This window comes from Misgurnus anguillicaudatus, chromosome 25 (genome assembly GCF_027580225.2).
Source record: "Misgurnus anguillicaudatus chromosome 25, ASM2758022v2, whole genome shotgun sequence".
Taxonomy (NCBI): domain Eukaryota; kingdom Metazoa; phylum Chordata; class Actinopteri; order Cypriniformes; family Cobitidae; genus Misgurnus; species Misgurnus anguillicaudatus.
In genome coordinates this window covers 13,089,008-13,104,329 of record NC_073361.2, presented here as the reverse complement: position 1 = coordinate 13,104,329, position 15,322 = coordinate 13,089,008, and the positions used below count along the sequence as shown (strand labels likewise).

General features: G+C 40.2%; 1 protein-coding gene across 1 annotated transcript; it reads right to left on the bottom strand.

The window, feature by feature from the left end:
- Positions 1-5,568: 5,568 nt before the first annotated feature.
- On the bottom strand, positions 5,569-14,321 carry LOC141362067 (uncharacterized). The gene has a single exon (XM_073863828.1). The coding sequence runs from the start codon at positions 13,137-13,139 to the stop codon at positions 7,161-7,163; it is 5,979 nt and encodes a 1,992-aa protein (XP_073719929.1). The 5' UTR covers positions 13,140-14,321; the 3' UTR covers positions 5,569-7,160.
- Between the last annotated feature and the right edge of the window lie 1,001 nt (positions 14,322-15,322).

Sequence of the window (15,322 nt, the reverse complement as noted above, 5' to 3'; positions counted from 1 at the left end):
TATACATATCTGTACCTAATAGTACATATTTGGGCCTTGTTAAATGGTACATACCCAGTGACAGTTTAGAACCATTTTGACAATTTTTTCTGATACGCTGAATGAGGCCTAAGTTAAATTATATTACTTGGTGATGTCTCCAATGATTAACACTACAATATAAGCAAAATCCATGTTTTTTTAAGTTTTGAAGTCCAACTAAGAAGATTTCAAGTAACTGAAGAACAAAAATTTACTTCACACTGATCGTAAGAATGATTGTAATGTGAACATTATTATGCTTTTTATCCAGAAATCCCACAGCTCTCCTTTCTACTTAAATGTGCTTATAAGGCAGGAAGTCTTGATAGATCAAATATGGCAGACTCATTGACATATCGAAGCAATGCGCCAAAGCGCTTAATGCTGCATCTATGGCAGAGTCTCTATTAATGAACTTATAAACTGAATCAATTGTGTTTGATTAGGGTAGCATTCAAAATGTGTATTGTTGGGAGAACTCCAAGAGCAGGATTGACGGCATTGCTGAATCAAAATTGGTCTCTTTTAGTTGGCCAATAGCCATGCACTGTAGGGGAAAAAAATGCAGCATGAAGTTAAAACAACTTGGTTTTGAAAGTCAATTCAACCTACTATTTAAAGTTCTAAATTGTTATGAAGTGACATAACTTATAAAAAACAAGTAAAAATGGTTTAACTTAATTTATTAAGTTAAACAACATTAAATATACAACAAGATCCCATGGCAAGTCTTGTTATAGTCACAAAAAAGTTGATTCATTTATTCATGTCCAAGGCATGAAATTCCGTTTTTTTTTTGTCTTTTTTCATGTCACTCAGCACAAATTTCTATGAATAGTTTTTCGTGTCCGTGGCACAACTTTCTTTTTGTGTCATTTTATGTATTTTTTAAAATCTTTTTTCTTATTTCTAAATCATTGTCGCTTGAGAATGGGGTTTGGGTTAGGATGTACTTATATGTATTGGTTTCTACATGTTTTTCTTCAGCTTTTAAAACTATTCTCGCCTGGAGTTAGGGTTAGAGTTGGGGTTTGGGTTAGGATGTCTAAAAATATAACAGAAAGTGATTCTAACCCCAACCCCAAGCGACAATGTTAAGAAATTAGGGAAAAAATATAAATAAAAAAAAACATTAAATGACACGAAAAAGAAAGTCGCACCACGGACATGAAAAACTATTTATAGAAATTTGTGCGAGTGACACGAAAAGACATTTGTGCTCAAGGCATGAAAAAAACGCTAAATTTTTTGCCATGAACATGAATAAATTAATTGAATTTTTCATGACTATAACACAACTTTCCGTGAGATCAGTCTGCAAATATATGTTAACTAGACAAACCAGTGTGGGGTCATTTAGAAGAACTCAATACTTTATGCTTGAGTCATTTAAATAATCTCGTCCCAAAAATGTTGCATCTGAAAGGAAAACTCCTAGAAATGCACATGCAATAAGATTAGTCACAAAAATAACTTACGCAACACGCTAATTATCCACCGCATTTCTTTCAGTCGTTATTTAAAGGGGTCATATTATGATATGTTTTTAAGATGTAAATTAAATCTTTGGTGTCCCCAGAGTGTGTATGTGAAGTTTTAGCTCACAGATACTCCACAGATAATTTATTATAGCATGTTAAAATTGCAAATTTGTAGGCCTGAGCAAAAGTGTGCCATTTCTGGGCGTGTCCTTTAAAATGCAAATGAGCCGATGAAATGCAAACACTGATCACAATGATGGTGGTTTGTTGTAATTGAAACTCAATTGTGCTGTAAAGTCCTTCTTTTCTACCTCTTTCTCTCTGCACTAATGGCAGTCCTGTGGTTGGATAGTGCAGATAAAGGGGGTAGTATTATTGTAATTCGCCTTACTACCTACTTCACAAAACAGGTGAAATCTGAACGACCTAATTTTTCACATGCTTGCAGAAAATGGCTTACTCAAACTAGGTTACTGGGTTGATCTTTATCACATTTTGTAGGTTGATAGAAGCACTGGGGACCAAATTATAGCACTTAAACATGAAAAAAGTATAATTTTCACGCTATGACCCCTTTAACAAAAATGGTTTGTTAAATATTAGCTGTTAGTAAATCTGGCACTTAGTGTGCTAAGGGTGGTTACTCACACTGTACTCTTCAACAGTTCACCTAGTACACGTAAGTGCTTCAAATAGCCTTTTACACTCAAAGAAAAACCTACTCAATAATAGGGCTTTTTAACACCGAGTCACACAGATACATATCAAACCAACATGACATTTTATCTTTCTCAACTTGTCATAACAATTCAAGACTACCATTTTCTATAGCAGAAAAAAATGCTTCCAACTCTATATTCCTGAAATCGTGGATTGAGGGAAAAGCAGGAGGTGAGAGAGAAAGACTCTGGCAGGCCGCTGCTCTGATGTTAATGTGTTTGTTCAGCTCTGACATTCCTCTAATGTGTGAGGTGGAATGCCAAATTTAAAAGTAAACCTTGGGGCTTAAGCGTGCGTTGGTGCCAGAGTAGCCCGCTCAGTAGGGAACACCGTTTCAGGCTTTCAGGAGAGGATGAAGTATAAAAACTCCAGGCCTTCATATGGGATGATGAAACCTTTAGTTGCTGGAGCTTTGATGGAAGCACAAAGGCATACTTACAATTGAGAATATATTTTTAAAAGTAAAGGAAGCTAACAAAGCAGTGCTACTAAACATTTACATTGTTATCTTTTAGCAAACGTATGCATTTGCAATTTAAAGTCTTTCACTTCCGGAAACCCTGAATAAACTTATTGATGACTCATATTGCACTGACTCATTTTGTCCAATCAAATGCTCTCTAAATCAAGAATGTTCCTCCCCCGTAATGACTAGCAATAGCAAGTAATGTAATAAATCATGGTAGCGAAATAAAAAAGTTTTTCACCTTTTTCTGGGATTAGTGGTAAGGTTAAATTATCTTTGCTGGTTAATCCTTTACGAAAGATTTTATAAACCCCTAACAGTCTTCAGGAATTACTAATTCATGAGAATATAACACCCAGATATTATAAACTACTTCAGGCATAAGGGCATTATATAACTTTAGAAATTAGCCAAAATAGCTGTGACTATATTCGCCAGCTCATTTATCACTTAATTGCAATTTAACGCAGCTCTTTGTTTTCAGTTAATGGACTTCAGCGTGGTGCACGAGGCACTATTAATACAAATCAATACTCCATTTATACTGAAATGTTCCTGAGTGGGGATACAAAGCAAAACCCATTGAGACACAATTTAAAATCTGTTAATATGCATCGTCTGCAAATTCTTCCGTTGGCACATCATCTTTAATAATTATACACATACATTAGTGTATTGTGCTGTGGTACATGTCCCCACCTCCAATTTTGCACACTTTTGACAAAATTAGTGCCGGCCGGTGACTTCTCTTCCGAGGACAGGAATTCAAAAAATGTTTTCGGAGTGTCGTGTGTGGCTCGTCATATCCAAATATGTGTTCGGTGTGTCATGTGAACCTATGTGCATCATGCCTTTGGTCAAAATACGAGCCTGCTGCACATGTGTCAAAATGATTTATGATAAAAGAGACGCTCAAAAGACACTCGTGTTAAAAAAAAAACATGCAAGACACTCACTTAATACTAAACTCTGATTACACATGAGAATAAGCGAGTATCTTTCAAATGCAAGCGTCTCTTTTATCATAAACTCCTTCGACGCGTCTGCAGCAGGCACTTATTTTGACATCACATGTGATACGCACATATGTTTACATGCGCCGTACACATATTTAGAAAAGACGAGCACATGACGGGCTACATACATGTTGATATGATTGGTAATAAAAATGCATGTTTTGCAATTTACGAATTTAAAAAGAACAATTTGTATTGTATCAGTCATTTTTGAGCAATTTCACATTTCATCTGTATTTGGTACTTTATGTCTCTTTTTAGCTTTATTCACAGTCAATGCAGTCGAGCTGGCATTGACTCCACCAGTTTGCATTAAACCTAATGATCCATGTCATCCCAGCAGAATCGGTTTCTATTCTAATCTTTTATACATTTAACCAATGTTACATTTTCATTTATTCCCCTTTATCCAACTGATAGTACATTCTATAAGATCACATTTTATTTTAACCGCACCAATAAGATATAAACAAACTCAAGCAAGCCCGGATTGGCCATCAGGAGGACCCTGAAGGTTGCTGTCCTTATGTTGCCAGCACTCACAATATTATCCAGTCCCATGCACTCGCGTAATTTGCGGGTGGGAAATGTAGGCACTGCTTTATGCCCAAGTTAATTGTGTCCTGACTCCCGACCACTTATTGGAATTCTTGCATTAGGGTCCATTAACATCTAAAATGCATGTAATACGCAGGATGCGCCGCTTTCTTCGACTTTTCAAAACGCTCGCCTGTGAACACGAGTTTTGTTTCAGACAAATGAATCCTAAAACATACAGTTACCAGTTTTTTAAAGTTACCACAAATTTATTATTGTCTTACTATAGTAACCGTCAGTGTTGTGGAAAGTTACTTTTAAAAGTAATGCATGACAATATTAAGTTACTCCTAAAAAAGTAACGAATTGCGTTACTTAGTTACATTTCATGGAAAGTAATGCTTACGTTTTCTTGGCTTGATCTCTTTCAGGCCTTGCAGGTGTTTTTTAAGACTGAAAAGTTCTGCATTCCGAAATTGCATATTTCATCACAAAAATGTCGAGCTCTGGCCTGCCATCTCAGTTTCTGATTCAAACTGTTAGGCGTGTACACAGAGAGTGCATAATTTGACTACGTTTAGTTTATTCAGTACATATTTATTTTAATCGAATTAAACAAAAAAAAGTAACTTGCACTACTTTTTTGAAAAAGTAACTCAAATATTAAAGAGCCACACAGATCCAAAATCGAAACTAACCTTTATTGCAGTGTGTCATGTAGCTGTCCATCAATGTAAACAACGTGTAAACTAGTTGAACCAAAAAGTGCACGATTAATAAAGTTATTGGCTTCTAAAGCAGGGAGTCGACTCTGAATCGCTGAAACGAGTCGTTATAGGGAGTGAGTCTTCTTCCTGATATTATCCACGTCACACAAACTTATCCACGTCACATGAGATACTAATCTCCGCCTACAGCCTTGCCCAGGAGAAACGAAAACTATGACCCGCCCACAGTTAGCTGTGTTTTCAGTTTGTGTTGTTTTCACCAAAGGAGACTTTTTCAAGGGGGGATATACTAAACGTGTCTGGCTGTGAAGAATCAGTGCTTAAAATTATTTTTTAACTGAGGGATTTAGACGTTTGGCAATGAAAGATGGTTCAGTACCCACTTTATTTGGAACAACATGCGTCTCCTAACCACAACCTGTAAGTATGATTATAGCTACATACTTGCTTAAATGAGTGTAAAATGTCTATAGTCGTTTTCATTGCTTGGATTAATGATGAATGATATCGTTGTTTAAACTCTAACTTATATACTGTCAGAGTCACGATAGCAAGCGGTTTTGCTATGACCCGGTTAGTTTACATAAATGCTTAAATGAGTGTAAAATTTTGTGTAGCGCCCCCTTCAGGTATTGAGTTAAATTCACCCTCCCAGTTATAGACGCTAATACCCGGATTCTGTTATTGATGTCTCTCGACGTGAACTTCTGATCTTTGACCCCTTGCTGTCTAAACTGTTTATCAAATTTTACTCTGTTATTCACAAAGCACCCCTTTTTTTAAATGACTACTTCAGTATATCAGGTAAGTAATAACAATTTACAAAATGAAATATGTATATATACAACAGGTTTATTTTAAACCCCAAAAATAAATGAACAAAAACTAAACACAATGAATGTAAGTGGAACTGCGTACAAAATGCAAATAAACAGTTACTTTACTATGCAGTGTATCAGTCTCTTTTGTTTATAATTACAGGCACCTCAAGGGTTAATTCAAATCAACAGCTATGCAATAACTCTCTCTTTTCTTCACATTACTTTAGGTACACATGAAATACACGGTGGTCATTAACAAACTATACCAATAGCATTGATATATTTACATAAACAGTATGGAAATAACAGGAAAGGCTTTGTCAAGCCAACATAAAATCTAGAACGAAACTTCAAGCTCCAATACAAACTGTACCCCGGTGTTTAAGCACTAAAACACCATAAATAAACCACAATGCTACTTAATAAAGAAAACTTATTGTGGGCCCACCATACACACACACTCACACCTAACACACAAACCCCCCGTTGCAGGCCTGAGCGTCGCTTGTGTGCGTAGAGGCCGATCAAAACACAACACTGGCCGCTTCACTCTATAAGAGCACAAATAAAAGAAAGAAATGTACCTGATGGTATCCGGTAGGAGTCGGCGTTTTGCGTCACCCGTTAGATTGGTATGGAAATCTTTGCTCAACCGGCGAACTTTACGATCTTCCCACAGCGTCCGAGAAACTTCAACACTTTACAATTATGTGCGTTGTTTGAACTCCACAGCGGCGGTCCTGTCTCCTGTCACCCCATATAGTGATAGTTCATAAGAATCGCTAATTTACAAAGGATGTCCGTTACTGCGTCGGTGCAAATGATGAACTTGATCAAAGTCCCCGCCGACCGTATAATGGCAATTCAGCGTTAAACTAACAGTTATTTTTCCAAACCGTGTCGTGCTGACTACGTTGGATTGTCACACTGACTTCACCACGGAAAAAAAACAGTGTTTAACACTTAAATTACACAAGTTTCGTTCGACTAAACATTACATATTATCGTGTTGATAACATCACATCATCCTTCCCTCTTTCTCTCTCCATCTCTCTTTACCGACACCCCTCCAAACCAATCACCGAACTCACATCAGACAGAAGGCGGGTTTAACCCGTGTTTTAACCAATCCTATCACACTAAACACACTTTCTCACAGAAACATGTCTGAACATGTACATTTCCATTTAAATATACTCTTACATTTTAAAGCACCATATTGTCATGTTTCCCCAAAATAAATACATAATTAAACAAATAAATAAATATATGAAGAAATGTAGATAATGAACCAATGTGTATATAAAAATTAACCTGGGTTACATTCTCCCCCTTCTGAAATTCTCATGTCCCCATGAGTATACTACTTTTTACATATGAATGATTAGGCTATTCTTAGAACTTGAACTTATTCTAGAACATCTTACACACTTAGATAAATGTTGATCTCTTTCTGAGGAGCAAAGTTCAATTTCGGAGGAATCTGTCAGATAGATAACTATTCCTCTGTGCACAACTGTTACAGTTCGGTCACTGGGCTTGCCTAGTTCATCATAGCTTAACTTAGACACAGGTTTCCGCTCTCTTTTAGGACGTTGTTCCATGGGTTCAGGATCCAAGTCTGAAGCACTTCCTGAGCTGTGATCTTCCATTTCAAAACTTTCTTCTTCTCCTGATCTAGAATCACCGTTTTCACAGGTTTCCTCCACAACTTCATCTTCTCCTGAAGGTTGAGATTCACTGTCGGTTTGAGCAGTTACTTCGTCCCTGTTGACCTCAAAACTATGATGAAAATCAGGAGTTAACGGTGTCCACTGTCCAGACCAGTTTGAAGAGTAGTACTCATGTCTTTCCTCATCACTCTCCGAAGAATCATCCACTGCTTCAAGACTGTCCAGTACTCTTTTCTTCTCCGATAGTCCTTTGTGCTCTTTTGCAGCTCTAGACCTGGTCTTTGGTCCTTGAGAAACTTCTGGACTACCTACAGGTTTTGACATCCTTACTAATTCTCCAACTGGTAAAAGGTGATCCCTGTGCATTGTCCTGAGTCCACCTATCCCTTCTTCAGGTTTGAGTTTGTACACTGGCAAATTGTTAAGCTTTTCAAGAACAATATAAGGAGCTGAATTCCACTTATCCTCCAATTTGTGTTTTCCAGTGAAACTCAGATTTCGAATTAGCACACGGTCACCAGGCCTTATATCTTGAAATCTCACCTTTTGATCATAGAGGCGTTTATTCCTCTGATGGCTCTTCAGTGCAGTTTCAGAAGCAAGGTTATAGGCTTTCTGAAGATCTGTTTTCAAATCCTCTACATATTTCTGGTATGTCTGTCCTCGTCCCCTGACAGGAGTAGTGCCAAAACACACATCAATTGGCAAACGGGCTTCTCTCCCAAATAAAAGGAAGTAGGGTGAGTACCCTGTAGCATCGTTTTTAGTGCAATTGTATGCATGCACTAGTTTGCTGATATACTGACTCCAGTTGTGTTTTTTAGTAGAATCCAAAGTGCCCAGCATGGAAAGCAACGTTCTATTAAATCGCTCTGGCTGTGGGTCTCCCTGAGGGTGGTAGGGTGTCGTTCTTGATTTTTTTATCCCTAGCATTCCCAAGAGTTCTTTTATCAGCCTACTTTCAAAATCTCTCCCTTGGTCCGAATGTATACGGGCTGGCAACCCGTAATACACAAAGAACTTCTCCCAGAGGATTTTTGCAACCGTTGCTGCTTTCTGATCTTTTGCCGGGTAAGCTTGAGCATAGCGCGTGAAATGGTCAGTGATGACCAGGACATTAGCTACTCCTTTGGAATCTGGCTCTATTGACAAAAAATCAATACAAATCAATTCCATAGGCCCATTACTTGTGATGTTATTCAAAGGAGCGCGTTTCCCTGGCAAAGACTTTCTGGCTATGCATCTTCCACAGTTCTTGATATATGTCTCAATCTCAGAAGTCATGTGAGGCCAGTAAAACCTATCCTTAACAAGCTCTGTAGTTCGTTCGATGCCTAAGTGTCCTGCATCATCATGTAAAGAGTACATTACTTGTCGATGGAACTGTTGAGGTAACACAAGTTGTTTTTTCTCTTCACTACAGGAATTGCTGGACACTCTGTACAGTAGCTTATCTTGGATAACCAACTTAGAGCCCTGTCTCTGCAATAAAGTCACCTGTGGGTTGGAACTTGTGACAGAGGTAAGTACTTGTCCTTTTTCCACAGCTAGCTTCACTGGCCCAATGACTGGATCATTGTCTTGAGCAATCTGAAGTTCACCACAAGTCAGCTGTTTCAAATTCCCTGATTCTAACTGTGCAAGGCAAGCATAAATGGGCGGAACCATACTTGCATCAACACCCAATTGATCGACCAATCTGGCGACATGTTCCCCATCTTTGTCGCTCGCTACTCTTTGGCAGATTGCTTTTACTCCTGATTGGGGTATTTCCATCCATTCAACAGGTGACTCCTCTGACAAAGGATAGCGAGACAGCACATCAGCGTCTATATTATGACGTCCTGGCTTATACTGAACACTAAAGTCATATGTGGATAAAGCAGCCAGCCAGCGATGTCCTGTGGCATTCAACTTTGCTGTAGTGAGCACATAAGTGAGCGGGTTATTGTCTGTTCTTACTACAAATTTCACTCCATAAAGATAATCATGAAATTTGTCGACTACCGCCCACTTCAGTGCCAAAAACTCAAGCTGATGAGTTGGATATCTCTGTTCTGTTGCACTAAGTTTCCTGCTGGCATATGCAACTGGGCGGAGCCCTTCAGGATACTCTTGGTTCAGTACTGCCCCTAAGCCATTCAAACTTGCATCCACATGTAGGACATAAGCCCTCGTAGGGTCAGCAAAGGCCAGGACAGGTGCATGAGTGAGACAATATATTATGGTTTTGAAGGCCTCAGTACAGTCTTCATTCCACCGCTCACCAAATGGCTCTGACTCTTTAAAGTACCTCCCCTCTGTTGTCCGTTTTCCATCTCCTCTAGCTGAAGGATACCCTTTGGTGAGTTCAGTAAGGGGTCGCACGATTGCGGAGTAATTCTTGACAAACCTTCGATAAAACCCACAAAATCCCAAGAAGGATCTTAAAGTCTTCAGATCTGTGGGCATCTTCCATTTAGAAACGGCTTCTATCTTCTCCGGATCAGGAGCAACACCATTAGCGGAGACAATATGGCCCACATACTTAACCTGGGACATGCAGAGTTGGCATTTATCAAGTGAGATTTTCAAACCATACTCCTCCAACCGTGTTAAGACTTTAAGCAGCCTCTCCTCATGTTCTTCTAGGGTGGACCCGAAGACAATAATATCATCAAGATACACTATAACCTCCAACAGATGCATGTCTCCGACTGCACGCTCCATGAGCCTCTGGAATGTCGCAGGGGCCCCACTAACACCCTGTGGCATTCGTTCAAACTCATAGAATCCCAAGGGACATATGAAGGCAGTTTTCTCCTTATCCTCGTCAGCCATGGCTATTTGATAATAGCCGCTCCGAAGATCTAAGACGGAGAACCACTTGCTTCCAGCGAGACAGTCCAAAGCATCATCAATGCGTGGAGTAGTGTACTGGTCTGGCAGAGTTCTGCTATTCAATGTGCGATAATCCACACACATACGTATTGCTCCACTCTTTTTACGGACAATCACGATTGGGGAAGCGTAAGGGCTTCGGGATTCTTTAATAATCCCCGCCGCCAACAGGTCCTTGAGGTGTCGTCGGACATCGTCAATGTCAGCTGGAGCAATACGTCGGGATCGTTCTCTAAATGGTCTAGGGTCACTTAGCCGGATCCGATGTTTGACATCCCTTGCTAATCCCACGTCCCATTCTTCAAGAGAAAATACATTCCCTTTTTCAGACAATTTCTGCCGAAGTCGATCTTCCCACTCTTTTGGAATGGTGGATTTACTGAAATCAAACAGCTTTGGATCAATGCATTTAGACTTTGTTTGTATGTCAGACGCTACGGTCACTGTATCTGTAGGGAATACATGAGCCACAACTGTCCCGATTGGGATAGTTACATCTTTGCATGTCTCATTTTTGATTAACACTTTGCACTTGTTCTCCTCCACAGCAGAAGAATGTAGTACGACTGGAACAATGAAAAGTCCAGCAGGCAACACATCCCCCGATGGAGTTTCTACAAGGAAAATGTCCTTCTCCAATGGAGTTTGCGCTTCCACTGTACAAACAGCACACATTTCTCCCCTAGAGGGAATGACACAAGCACCTGGGCCAGCCCATTTCACTCTCCCAGCAGGTAGATCAACAGGCTTCTCACCTACACTTTTTATAGGTGATGTCACTTCCAGATTGTGTAGTTGAATTCTTAACATGTGTGCTACATCTGTTTCATGATCTTCTGTGCAGACCCCTATCAGACGTTTGAAAAAACTTGCATTGGTGCCAATGATGACAGGTACTTGTTCGGGACCTTCAGGATCAGGACAAATCAGTGCAAGGACAGAAACATTCTCTTCAACGCCCGTGACAGAAGCAGGAAACTTAACGTCTACCAAAACGTATCCTTTGTAGGGATAGCTGGCTGTGCTAAGACCCCAAATGGACAAACCAGAGAGAGACTGAATGGGTGCAGAGGACAGATATTTAGCATACCACGACTCAAAGATGATAGTGACTTGAGATCCACTATCTAGTAAGGCTTCACAGGGCTGCCCATTAACCTTCATATTGATTGTTAGGATTGGACCTACTAACCCTACAGGAAGACTATTTTCCTCAACCACAACGGTCTGACTTTTCCGTGAAAAACTGGTTTTATCATCCTTACTGCTACTTTGGTCCATTTTGGTACTTTTGGCTTGCCGTAATGACCGCACCAGCTTCTGTATCACACGAGCATAATTCTCAGGACCTGGGCACTTCGGGGCAATGTGACCATCCTCCCCACATTTGTAACAAAAGTAATCTTCCTTAGTCTTCTCAGATCTAGCTTTAACAGAAACTTCAGCCTGCTTTAGAGGTTGTGCATCTCTTGTCACTTGTGAAGATTGTCTGACACTCAGCGAAGACAACTGCTCTTCCAGTCTTTGCACCTGTTTCTTCAATGATTGAAGCTCTGAATCTCCCACTGTGTCACCCCCTCTCCTACCTGGTAAACGCTTTGACTCCAACACCACCTCTGACTCAGGTACTGTAGTAGGTCTTTCCATTACTTTTGTACGGAGCTCTTGAATTTCAGCCTTTAATTCTCTCACCCCAGCCAAACTGGATGATTTCTCTCGCAACTTGGCAGAAGACTTGGTAGTGAAACCCAGAGTTTGCCTGGCTGCTTCGCTTTCTTCAGCCTCCCTTATCTCATTAAGGAGAGCTAGAAAAGTAGGTGGGTTTCCACGCCTTTCTCTCAACCTTAGCTGAAGCAACATCAAATCAGACTCAACAGCTCCTCGAATTAGCTGCTCGACTCTTGCTTGGTCCACATTCCTCCCGAGCAGTCCACCTTTTTGCACCACTTTAGTCAAAGACTTTTCCTGCCTCTTCAAAAAATCAGAGAGAGCTTCTCCAACATTCTGCCTTAACAACCTGAAAGCGAAATATAAGTCCTCGCCTGTTTCAGGTGTTCCAAAAGCACCCTCCAGAGCTTCAAGATACTGTAGGGACGTTGCCTCTGGGTTGGAAAATCTGACAGCCTTCACTACATCTAGAGCTGAACCCTTTAAGCTTTCAATGATGCGTCGGCGTTTCTCTTTCTCCGAGCATTCACACTCCACAACCATCATTCTAGCTTGATCCATCCAGCTCTCCAACCCCTCTTCACCCGCCGGAACAGGGATAGTCCCTGAAAATATCCTTAAACGTCGGTATGCACTTCCATCACTGACAGGTTTGGCAGTCTTTTCCAGCAGTTCCCCAACTGCACGAATTATCGATTCTGGGGACCCTGCATTTGGGTTGGGTGGAGTAAACATAGCTTGAAGATCAGAAAAGGACTTCCCTTCTTGCTTTAGCAGCTGTGATAGCTTCGCAGCAAACCCAGAAGTTGGTGATTCATCACTGTCTGCTACTGTCATTTTCCATGGTCTCCCGCCTCCTTCAGGTATGACTTCTGATGGGATGCGGGAAGGATCAATCACTTCTTTGCACTCACATAACACAAGTACAAACCCTGGTTCTGTCCCTGCTTTACGATCTCGAACTCTCACCCTTCCTAATGCTTTGACTGTTTGAACAGTCTCTTCAATTCTTGCCACCTCAATGTCTGAAGGCACTCCCAATAACAGCACTGCATGTTTTCGATCAATTACTGCCTGCTGACACCAATCATCAAGCTCAGCTTGCCAAACTGAATCACCAGTTTCCATGATTGTTTGCCCTAGGTGAGTATAAACTATGAAAATCTTTCTCTAGTACATTGCATATGTTCCAGCAGTTTACCAGCAAGAAAACAAGAATCCCGGACGAGCCCCCACTTATGTAGCGCCCCCTTCAGGTATTGAGTTAAATTCACCCTCCCAGTTATAGACGCTAATACCCGGATTCTGTTATTGATGTCTCTCGACGTGAACTTCTGATCTTTGACCCCTTGCTGTCTAAACTGTTTATCACATTTTACTCTGTTATTCACAAAGCACCCTTTTTTTAAATGACTACTTCAGTATATCAGGTAAGTAATAACAATTTACAAAATGAAATATGTATATATACAACAGGTTTATTTTAAACCCCAAAAATAAATGAACAAAAACTAAACACAGTGAATGTAAGTGGAACTGCGTACAAAATGCAAATAAACAGTTACTTTACTATGCAGTGTATCAGTCTCTTTTGTTTATAATTACAGGCACCTCAAGGGTTAATTCAAATCAACAGCTATGCAATAACTCTCTCTTTTCTTCACATTACTTTAGGTACACATGAAATACACGGTGGTCATTAACAAACTATACCAATAGCATTGATATATTTACATAAACAGTATGGAAATAACAGGAAAGGCTTTGTCAAGCCAACATAAAATCTAGAACGAAACTTCAAGCTCCAATACAAACTGTACCCCGGTGTTTAAGCACTAAAACACCATAAATAAACCACAATGCTACTTAATAAAGAAAACTTATTGTGGGCCCACCATACACACACACTCACACATAACACACAAACCCCCCCGTTGCAGGCCTGAGCGTCGCTTGTGTGCGTAGAGGCCGATCAAAACACAACACTGGCCGCTTCACTCTATAAGAGCACAAATAAAAGAAAGAAATGTACCTGATGGTATCCGGTAGGGGTCGGCGTTTTGCGTCACCCGTTAGATTGGTATGGAAATCTTTGCTCAACCGGCGAACTTTACGATCTTCCCACAGCGTCCAAGAAACTTCAACACTTTGCAATTATGTGCGTTGTTTGAACTCCACAGCGGCGGTCCTGTCTGGCTCTCACCCCATATAGTGATAGTTCATAAGAATCGCTAAATTACAAAGGATGTCCGTTACTGCGTCGGTGCAAATGATGAACTTGATCAAAGTCCCCGCCGACCGTATAATGGCAATTCAGTGTTAAATTAACAGTTATTTTTCCAAACCGTGTCGTGCCCACTAAAACACCATAAATAAACCACAATGCTACTTAATAAAGAAAACTTATTTTGGGCCCACCATACACACACACTCACACCTAACACACAAACCCCCCGTTGCACGCCTGAGCCACGCATGTGAGCGAAGAGGCCGAACAAAACACAACACTGGCCGCTTCACTCTATAAGAGCACAAATAAAAGAAAGAAATGTACCTGATGGTATCCGGTAGGAGTCGGCGTTTTGCGTCACCGTTAGATTGGTATGGAAAGCTTTGCTCAACCGGCGAACTTTACGATCTTCCCACAGCGTCCGAGAAACTTCAACACTTTGCAATTATGTGCGTTGTTTGAACTCCACAGCGGCGGTCCTGTCTGGCTCTCACCCCATATAGTGATAGTTCATAAGAATCGCTAAATTACAAAGGATGTCCGTTACTGCGTCAGTGCAAATGATGAACTTGATCAAAGTCCCCGCCGACCGTATAATGGCAATTCAGCGTTAAACTAACAGTTATTTTTCCAAACCGTGTCGTGCTGACTACGTTGGATTGTCACACTGACTTCACCACGGAAAAAAAACAGTGTTTAACACTTAAATTACACAAGTTTCGTTCGACTAAACATTACATATTATCGTGTTGATAACATCACATCATCCTTCACTCTTTCTCTCTCCATCTCTCTTTACCGACACCCCTCCAAACCAATCACCGAACTCACATCAGACAGAAGGCGGGTTTAACCCGTGTTTTAACCAATCCTATCACACTAAACACACTTTCTCACAGAAACATGTCTGAACATGTACATTTCCATTTAAATATACTCTTACATTTTAAAGCACCATATTGTCATGTTTCCCCAAAATAAATACATAATTAAACAAATAAATAAATATATGAAGAAATGTAGATAATGAACCAATGTGTATATAGAAATTAACCTGGGTTACATTTGTTTCGATCGTCGT